This window comes from Panicum virgatum, chromosome 5K, assembly GCF_016808335.1.
Source record: "Panicum virgatum strain AP13 chromosome 5K, P.virgatum_v5, whole genome shotgun sequence".
Classification (NCBI taxonomy): Eukaryota; Viridiplantae; Streptophyta; class Magnoliopsida; order Poales; family Poaceae; genus Panicum; species Panicum virgatum.
In genome coordinates, this window is record NC_053140.1 from 19,915,062 (window position 1) to 19,924,932 (window position 9,871).

The 9,871-nt window shown below is 41.1% G+C and overlaps 1 protein-coding gene across 1 annotated transcript; it reads right to left on the bottom strand.

Moving 5' to 3' along the window:
* On the bottom strand, nucleotides 1-5,336 carry LOC120706862 (U3 small nucleolar ribonucleoprotein protein MPP10-like). Its single transcript, XM_039991599.1, has 13 exons — nucleotides 5,017-5,336; nucleotides 3,671-4,411; nucleotides 3,299-3,357; nucleotides 2,656-2,785; nucleotides 2,464-2,574; nucleotides 2,208-2,345; nucleotides 2,001-2,069; nucleotides 1,877-1,918; nucleotides 1,719-1,787; nucleotides 951-1,022; nucleotides 813-866; nucleotides 592-733; nucleotides 1-452 (listed from the first exon to the last, which is right to left on the bottom strand). The coding sequence occupies exons 1-13, from the start codon at nucleotides 5,029-5,031 to the stop codon at nucleotides 412-414; spliced, it is 1,683 nt and encodes a 560-aa protein (XP_039847533.1). The 5' UTR covers nucleotides 5,032-5,336; the 3' UTR covers nucleotides 1-411.
* Between the last annotated feature and the right edge of the window lie 4,535 nt (nucleotides 5,337-9,871).

Genomic DNA, 9,871 nt, shown 5'->3' on the forward strand with positions numbered 1-9,871 from the left:
TTCTGACGAGGTAGTCATTTTTCTTGCCAAAAGTAGTGTGGCAAAATTAGTAAACAAGCAAACAGGCGCTTAGTACAAACTACAAAAATACTGTAATGTTAGCTTTCTGAAATACCAGTATCTTACTTTCTGAAAGTTCACTCACTATCACCGCACTTCCTAAAATTTCACTAACAGCTTCCTAAAGGGCTCCAAAACACTCCCCACCAGAAACCTCACAATTACATCTCAGCAAGTCAGCACCCGTGCGCTTTCATAATCATGTGACAAGCAAGTACAGACTATAGTAAGGTGCACAATCAATATTGGAAATCTGTAGTTACCGCTCTTGGACCCATTTCCGACTCAATATTCCGAGATTTAGGACAGAACAGTGGCATGCGGGCAGTCCTTGATTCAGAAACATTGGGTCTAATCTTTCTGCAACTTGGCTGGCCTCTCCTTGTGTGATCCTGCATTTTGAAAAGGAAAACAAAAACCATTTTATGCTCAATTTGAACAGATGACTGAGCAAGTTAAAGAGAGTTCTTAACAAAAGCCATAGAGTGAAAGAGAGCCAAAAATCTTCTCTGAAAGGCCTATGAAAAGTACCTGCATATCTCCTTTTCTTGTTGGCTCTTCTTCTTTTGCGCTCAGCCTGTGTAAGCTCCCCCTCTTCCTTAATATCGCCTTTTCCTCCAAATATTTCTTCAGGAGCTAGCATCGCAGCATCAGAAACAGCTACAGGTGCAATCTGCAAGATAGAGATCGTGTCACTGCAGAAAATGTTATGATAGAGAAACTTCACAGGAAAAAGTGAAGGGTTTTTGTACCTCTTCCATTGCTAAGGCTGGCACATTAGCTTGTACAGACATATCTTCGATGACCTGAAAAGACCATACTTTCACATCATAAGGCGAAAAAACTTGAGCAAAGAAGATTGCAAACATGAATTTTGAAGGTATCCATACCGGCTTTGGAGCAAAGTGGAAATGTGATAGCGCATCCAACTTCAAGCATATCCTCTTAAATAAAGTATTTGCCTTGATGGTGGACACAAAGTTAGTCATTAACAGTACGCATCACTTAGCTTAGCTAACAGTGAATCATGTGGCAAGCAAGAATATAATCACAATGGAAAAAAAATACACATAGCATCAACAGCGGGATTAAACAAAATGTAAAGATGACAACAAGTTGGCTAATTTAAGAATTCCACCCCCAAATAATGTTCAATGTAAAGCACTAAGTTATATATATATCCTTGTAGAAACACAATGTAGTAAAATAATCCAAATCTTCTCATTTATCAAAACAAGTAATTCTGAAATCTCCTCAAAACAATCCAATAGCTCAACTACAATTGACTGGCAAGTTCATGGCCAAGGGCAAATAACCCATGGCCAATCACCATTGCCAACAGCCCAGCAGCTAATTTCTTAATATTAAGAAAATCATCTCGTATACTATCACAAAGCAAATCTACAAATATAGATAGTGATACCAAAAGAAGCAAAAGAGTATAAGAATTTATTAAGGAAGATCATGTGAGAATGTAACATCTGCCATGATTCACAGACAAGACATGACACTGAAAGACAGTTCTTACAAAGAAATTTGCTTTCAGAATGATATAAATTTAGTATTAGGTTGTTAAGAACAATTTAGATCAAGGGTGGACTAATATTATTTTCACAATAGATAAACCTAACTCCCCTTGGAGGAGTGAATAAAATTACCTCTTTCTTTAGTTCATCTGAAATAGATAGAGGGGCAGGTGCAATGCCTGCTTTTTGTGCATAATCATCCTGGAAGAATGAAAAAAGGAATTAACTGATTTAATGCTTATCTTAATTACAATCTGTTTAGATATAAAAAAAATTATGACAATGCGAACCTCATACAGTTCAGCAAGACCCTTTTTGCTCTTACTTTCATCCTGTTCGAACAATATTGACAATAGTAAGATATCAATAGCACAGTATCTAATGGCTACCATGTAAGAATTCTAGTTACCATACCAGTTCCTTATGCTCCTTGGGAGCTTTAGATGGAATGAGAGAAGGTTTCTCAACATCATCAAAATGACCCTGTAAGAAACCAGGAAACCAAATCTAGATATCAATAGCGGAAACACAGAAAGTGATCTTAAAGTAGTCCTCTAGTACGGCTACACAGCTGAAGCTGAAAACGATGGACAGGACCAAAAGGCAAAACACAGCAATTACCTCTGCAATTCTTTTCTTTATCATCTCTTCAAGAGAAGCTGTGATTTCCTCAGTGATTACTGGGGCAGGTCTTACATTGTGCTCAAAATCAAGGTCCACTTCTAAGGCGCTGTTTTTGGGCCTGCTTGAAGCAGTAACCTACAAGTAGCTATTTAGTTAATTTAAATTTGAAATGATAATAAATTATCATCAACAGGATGTCATAAGTTAGAAATATGCATAGTTATAAAAGTAGAACAAAATGCATTCTTATTACCTCTCCCTGCATGGTCCAAGTACCGGGTTCAAGATTAGCTTTCTCCATTTGTTCTATTTTAGCACGCGTCTTCAGAAGCTCCTTTTCATGGGTTGAGAGACCATGTTTTTCCTGTAGAACGGGAAAGCATTGGAAATCTAGTATATGTGCATATAGTTCAACTAAAATGAGTATATCTAGTGTGGGACCAACATTTCCATCATTGATCTCACTGCCACCAAGTTCAGTTTCATTTGCTTCATCCTTGAATTGAACTTTCTTTGTGGAACCACCTCTCTGTTTGACTTGCTGCTTATGGCCTTTCATAAAAAAATCTTTGTACCTGAAAAGACCCTTTGATGTTCAGATTGCAATGTCAAATGCTATCGTATCCGCAAATGTGTACCTGTTACTACAGTGGCTACACTTTGTTAAATTTGTGCAATTCTAAGGAAATTTACAAAGGTTTGCTAAAAAAAATATATGTATGCTAAGAATGAAAATTAGCTACTTCTGTTTCTGCACCTTCATAAGCTAATTAACATCAAGAGGAGCCAGATATCTAGTATGTTTCATTTCATGGAATGAAATCTACCGCGCAAGTATGGTCAGGCATATAGAGCATAAGAAACAATAAGGTAGAAAAGAAACATGAGAAATCATTCAATCCAAATCAAAGCCACTCCCATGTGCATAAGTTTTTTCTTTACAAAGCTTCTCAAAAGTGATGTCAGGACAGTGCAACTAAAATTAACATAGTTCAGTATATAAGTGTTCAATTTTTTTCAATTGTGTAATAAAAAATGATTTGCACTTATTGCAATAGCATACTTGATAATTAGCATAAAAGACTTACATTATACCTCCACCGTCTTCTCCTTCACCCTCTTCATCGTCATCCTCAAAATCTTCCAACTACAGTTAAACAACATCAGTAAGACAGAAGAAAACTATCGGGACCAACTCAGTTACTTCAAAAATACAGAACTGAACATTGTAAATGCCAAAAGAAGACAGTAAATTCATGCAGGAAAATCTCTGAAAAATTGTATCATTGCTGACTGTTCTGAGCTCTAGATGCTGAGTTACTTCCCTTTCATATCTAACAGAAAATATGGCTACCATTCCTGAGATATTTCCTACTGCCTATTTCATTATTTTCTCTATAAGAACCAAAGATTATCATTGTATTGCTACAATTGAGGGAGATTGACAAGGAAATCCTTACATCCAATTGACCTTCATCATCATCATCTTCGCCCTCATCGTCATCATCATCTATGTCCTCCTCACCCTCATCATCACTCTCCTCCATCCAGCTTTTTGTTTCCTTCTTCTCTCCTTGGTTGGCACTGCCGCCATACTCCTCTTCATCCCCCTTATCCAGGAACTCCGCCATCTCATCTATCTTCAGGAACTGGTCTTCCAAACCTTTCAAAACCCCTCCTCTCCTATCCAATTCCTCCTCCTCCTCCTCCTCCTCCTCCTCCTCCTCATCATCATCATCATCGTCATCGTCATCGTCTCCCAAATCCTCATCATCATCTATCTCCTCCAGCTCCTTCAACCCATCCATTTCACTATCATGTCCGTCATCTGACAGCTCCTCAACATCAGCAGGTGTCTCCACAGGAAGAGCCGCCTGTGGTTGTGACGGGGGCTGCTGCTCAAGGTGGCGGAGCTGGCGGCGCAAGAGGGGGAGGATTGGACGGGCGAGCAGCTCGATCTGGGACCAAATCTGCTCAGCATCAAAGGCCGTGTCTGCAAGGAGGGTGGGGAGCAGGGACGGCTGCACAGGGGAGAACGATGCTAGCGAGGAGTAGATGTGCTGTGAGGCCACACGGGCGGCGGCAGCAAGGTCCGTGGATGGGGAGAGGAAGAGAGCTGGGTCTGCATCCTGTAGCAGCTGCAGCGCCTGCTCACCCTTCTCTGCTTCCTCCCTGTGGGAGGAAGCTGTCTCACAGGTGTTCTGCAAATACGACAGACAATATTAATGAACAATGAATGTGTACGATCATATTGTAATTCAAGTATAAAAGACATCAGAAACTGTGTGCCTTCAAATGGATTGGCACACCTATAGATGATTTGCACCATAGCTAAAAAATTGGGAAAAGAAATGTGCCATCATTTACTGAACATTGGCATGTCCAACACATGGAAAGGACTAGGGTTGGACAACGCGGCTCAGCTCAGCTCAGCTCAGCTCAATATCTTAACAAACAGAAAATCCTGCTTTGATCCAGCTTGCGAGCCAAAAACTAAGATATAATCTCCCAGGTAATATATACAGCCATACAGCATACAGGTGATTCAAGTCGCACTCCTAATCAAACAAACAAAAATTGGCACGACAGGGTTTCATAATTTCAGGATCATAATTAAATTAAATCTTCTACAGATGATAGTTCCATGATTCATCAATCATCATACATGTAACCTGCTCTCTTCCCTCTTGCTACCTCGCAATTGGAAGGCGACAATGATACACCAGAACCAGCCATAAGCCTTTTGCTCCATCTCTTTCCCTTCTAAAGAAAGTTAAATCTAGCCTGAAGAACCATCTGGATATACCTTGTGCGCAGACATGGAGCCTCCCGTGGCGGCCTGGGCCGCGTCGCCCGGAGGAACGAAGAGCCCGAGAGGGAGGGCGGTGGGAGAGGCCGGAGTGCAGCGGATTCGATCGGCGGCGAGAGAGGGGGGTGGGGGGGGGGGGGGGCTGGGGACGCGGGCACGGCGGCGCGCCGGCGCTTGCGCAGGTTGGGAGAAGACGAACGGGTTGGGGAAGCGGACGAACTGAACGCTGAAGCGGAACGGGGATGCAGCGGCGGCCGTCAGAGTCGAGAAGGAGAGGGCGCGGGCGCGGCGCCGCCCGTCGGAGTCGAGGAGAAGGCAGGGGCAGGGGTCAGGGTTTTAGTCTGCTTATCCGCTTATATACAAACATATGATTTCTTTATTGGGGCTGGGGTACTGGACGTGGGCTGATATTTGTTGATGGGCCTCCTTCTGTAATCTCGGTTTCTCGTTGTTTATTTCAGGTATAAAAAAAAGGTAACCGAGGAATATTTGGGGCGCTTTTCGGGGTCACTCGCGTGACCCCGAGCGAAGGCATCACGGAAAGCGTCAGGGGCAGTTGCGCCGCGAATCCTTCTTGGGCCATCAGCCCATAACTTTTCTCGTAATTGAAATAAAATTATTCAGTTGAAACAAATTGTTTTGTTGGAAAGAAAGAATGTTATTGGAACAAAAATTAAAATTTGTTCAGTTGGATCTGATCTTACCCCTAGAAATGAAAAAATTAATGAAAAAAATAACTTCCTAGAGAAAAAATAAAAAACTGGGTCATAAAACAACTAGTGGGCCAACGAAAACACCCAGAAACGGCCTAGGAGCGAGTGGGCCGCGCACGTGAGCACTGTGCGACAGGTCTGCACACACCCACACGCGTGAAGCTGAGTATTTGCAAAGATTTACTGGTTCAGTCTTTGAATATGCTTACATGGCAGAAGTTGTGTTCGTTCATAGTAATGAGTGCGCATGCATTGTGATTTTTTGCATTGTGTTGTGTAACCTCGAAAACAAAGTAACCAAGGTTACGATAATCTAAAGAAAGATAACCGAGGTTAACACCAAATTGATCAAATTTAAGATCGAAATTTTTTATTTAGGTTTCAATCTCGGTCATTTCAGTTGGATTCCTTAGTCTTGGTTATTTATAACCAGACCTAGCGGCGGGTACTGGGGACTCGGTCTAGGATTTCAGTGGGGAATTTCCTATTTATCTTCTAGAAGATAGATAACTTACACATTCCACACAACAGCTCAGCACATTTACAAGTAACAGGCACATGACCCATAACAGCCAACAAATATTATGTCTTGATTGACTCAAGCCAAGATAGGATCTTCCGTCCACGCATGACATATGAACAAATCAGGGGCGGAGGACCTGTTATGGCGAGCTATGGCGCTCGCCATACCTTGTTTGGCGCGGATACCCCTGCAAATAGCTGGTCCCCGCTTCCAAGTTGGCGTCCGCCCGCCATGGATTGGCCGACGAGGTCCTGGAGATAGATTCAAGGATGCAGAAAACGATTCGATGAAGAAGAGAGGCAGCAGGATAGTGGGCCGTGGGCTCAGTGACTGCTTGTCTTATTTCGGCTTCTATTCTTGCAGCTAAACTTGTGGGTCTGCTTGGCGGTTGGGGCCGCAAGCCGGCGTGTGAGTGTGCTGCTAGCCGTCAAGTTCGACGTGAGAAAAGATGAGCTGCGCAGTCATCCTCTGTCCGCCGATGACGCAGCAGCACGCACATACGTGCCCCATACATTAGCACATTCACACCCCTAATCTCATGACTCTTTTAATCTTATTTAGTATTCCCTCCGGTCTTAAATATAAGTCGCGTTTGAATTTTTTTCAAAACTTTGATCATTCGTCTTATTCAAAAAATGTATTCAAACACATAAAAAGTCATGCTCAAACTAACCTTAGTGATAAACCAATTCACAACAAAATAAATGATAACTTGTAAAAAAATTTAAATAAGACGAATGATTAGAGTTTTGAAAAAAAAAGTCAACCATGACTTATATTTAAGACCGGAAGTAGTACTTTATTGCTTTAGTTATTTAATTGTTATTGATTGGCTGGTTAATTTAGCAAGCACGGCAATTTCACATTTATCGGATCACATCTTGCATTTACATGTGTATAGGTGTTTTCGTTTAAATCTTACTTTGTTGATTTAAGTTTTCAATTTCGCTATACCTCGATTTTTATCCGTCCTCCGCCACTGGAACAAACTAGATGCAGGGCCCACAATGTAGGACACTGGCAGGATTAGATGGACTGATGGACACGGTAGCAACAATTTTATTGTATTTCAAGCTCTGTTACATCTTAACATTAATATTCAATCACTCTTCCATAAATAGTACCAATATTCAATAAATATTTTGATGGGTTCAACATTTCTTAAAATGATATTCAATATTTATAAATTAGTTCACCATTTTGTATAACACTGTTGAAATTGTATATCTAGAATGTTGAAGTAGCGTATCTGAAATAATGAAATAGTATATCTAAATATTGACATTCAAAAATAATATAGACATATTAGATCTTAAATTGTTGAAAAAAATCAAAAGAACACTATCGTTTTAAATAGAATTGGATGCATCATTGGAGAGAAAAAATAGTTTGAAGTTTGAAATTCAAATCCTCCCGTCAGCCACCAAACAACGTGTATCTTGCTTTCTGCCAACCTGCTCTGCTCTTGATGGAGTCGTCCTGCTCTGTTCATCTCCAGGTACCAGATGAGAGAAAAGGAGGCGCGAGAAAGAATAGCCGCTGTTCACGAATCTTGAGTAAAAGGGACGTTGTTTCCCCACCTGGAAGATATCTCCCACACTACTAAAAAGTCTAACTCAATGTTTAAATTTTCATATATGAGAGAAAAGGAGGCGCGAGAAGGAATTGCCGCTGTTCACAAATCTCAGCTAATTGTAGCTCTCAGGTACGGTAAACTTCTATGACCGAAGGTGCTCATTTTAGATTAATCAGCGCAAAAACACACATATACTCCATATACACGGTTAAGTTAAATTTATTTAGCAACAAACCAGGTATAATTTTAATGGTTTACATCCATCGAAATCATAGAAATTGCAGTCTGTTCACGTATTAGGAACCAGGTGTAATGTGTATTCGGTACATATCTCTGATTTTACAGAATTGGGTACATATCTTTATCAAACTAGCAGAAGTGTGCATGTTGCTTATTATGTGTTTATTACTATCATTAATTTTCTATGATTATTAATTACTGTATATACAAGGTCACAAGGGATATACAAGGTGAGATCCCTTGGTGTATGCTCTTTGCTGATGATGTGGTGCTAGTTGACGAGAGTAGGGCAGGGGTTAATAGAAAGTTAGAGCTGTGGAGACGCACGTTAGAGTCGAAAGGGTTCAGACTTAGTAGGACCAAGACCGAGTACATGATGTGTGATTTCAGCGCGACTAGGCATGAGGGGGAGACGTTAGTCTAGATGGACAAGTGGTGATCCAGAAGGATATTTTTTGGTATTTAGAATCGGTGCTACAAAAGGATGGCGATATTGATGAAGACGTTAGGCATAAAATTTTAGCTGGCTGGTTGAAATGGCGTCAAATTTCTAGCATCCTTTGTGACAAAAAGGTGTCACAAAAGCTAAAAGGCAAGTTCTATAGGACAGCAATTCGCCCGGCGATGTTATACGGTGTTGAATGTTGGCCTACAAAAAGACGATATGTCCAGCAAGCAACTGAGTGTAGCAGAGATGCAGATGTTGCGGTGGTTTTGCGGGCACACAAGGAGGGATAGAGTCCGAAATGAAGCTATTCGGGATAGGGCCGGGGTGGCACTAATTGAGGAGAAACTTACCCAACATCGGCTCAGATGGTTTGGACATGTCCAACGGAGGCCGCCTGAGACGCCGTTGCGTAGTGGAATTCTTGAGCGGATCGATAATGTAAAGAGGGGTGGAGGTAGACCTAAACTGACTTGGAATGAGTCAGTTAAGAGAGACCTTAAGGATTGGAACATCTCTAAAGAAATAGTTTTGGATAGGAGCACTTGGAGACTAGCTATCAATGTGCCTGAACCATGACATTTATTTCTTTTAGATTTCATCTCTAGCCTACCCCAACTTGTTTGGAAAAAAAGACTATGATGTTGTTGTTGTGTATTAATTACTGTATATGTTCATGATTTATTGTATCTGTTCTGACTCGCCCGTAGTATATTGAATTTCCGTTTCGGCTAGGAGCCGTGCGCTCGTGACGCCTATTGGGCCACATATAACTCACCTGTTATACTAACCAGCAAAATATCTTGAGTTCTTGACCGATCCGAACCAAGCCAGCTGCAAGCTGAGCCGGTTAACGAGCCACGAGCATTTTTTTTTCCAGCCCTAGACAGGACCAACGGTTCGCCCGATGACAATTGAACACAATGTTCACATTTCCTACTTTTTTCTTTAGGACATTAACAAAATAAACACAACTTTACAGTGAAGTCACCTGTAAACTGCAAAGCATTTCATAAATATTGGAGTTAGTAGAAATTGTGGACCTGGAAGAATTTTAATCCCTGGAATTTGTCTAATTTTCCTATATCACGAAAACGTACCCATCTACTTCAACATGAGATGTGTCCATATGACACCTTCATATAGACCACAGAACAGGGGAAATGCATGCCGTACAGGAACTAAAAAGTTGATTGCACGGCAGAAAAACAGAATTAACCGAAACAGCAAAATTACTGAACCAATAGACATCAAGCTGTGATCACTGATCAACCCAACAACAAAGTTGGCATTCTAAATAAAGTTTACAAGGATGATGGTTACATTGTGTCTATTCTCTTTTGGTGCCACTGCTA

Bases quoted from the DNA above. Each gene is read 5' to 3' on its own strand.
- LOC120706862 (XM_039991599.1), bottom strand. The intron at 2,786-3,298 runs GTAAGTCTTTTA...GGGTCTTTTCAG, and splicing joins GAAGACGGTGGAGGTATAAT to GTACAAAGATTTTTTTATGA. The intron at 867-950 runs GTATGGATACCT...TGGTCTTTTCAG, and splicing joins TCCACTTTGCTCCAAAGCCG to GTCATCGAAGATATGTCTGT.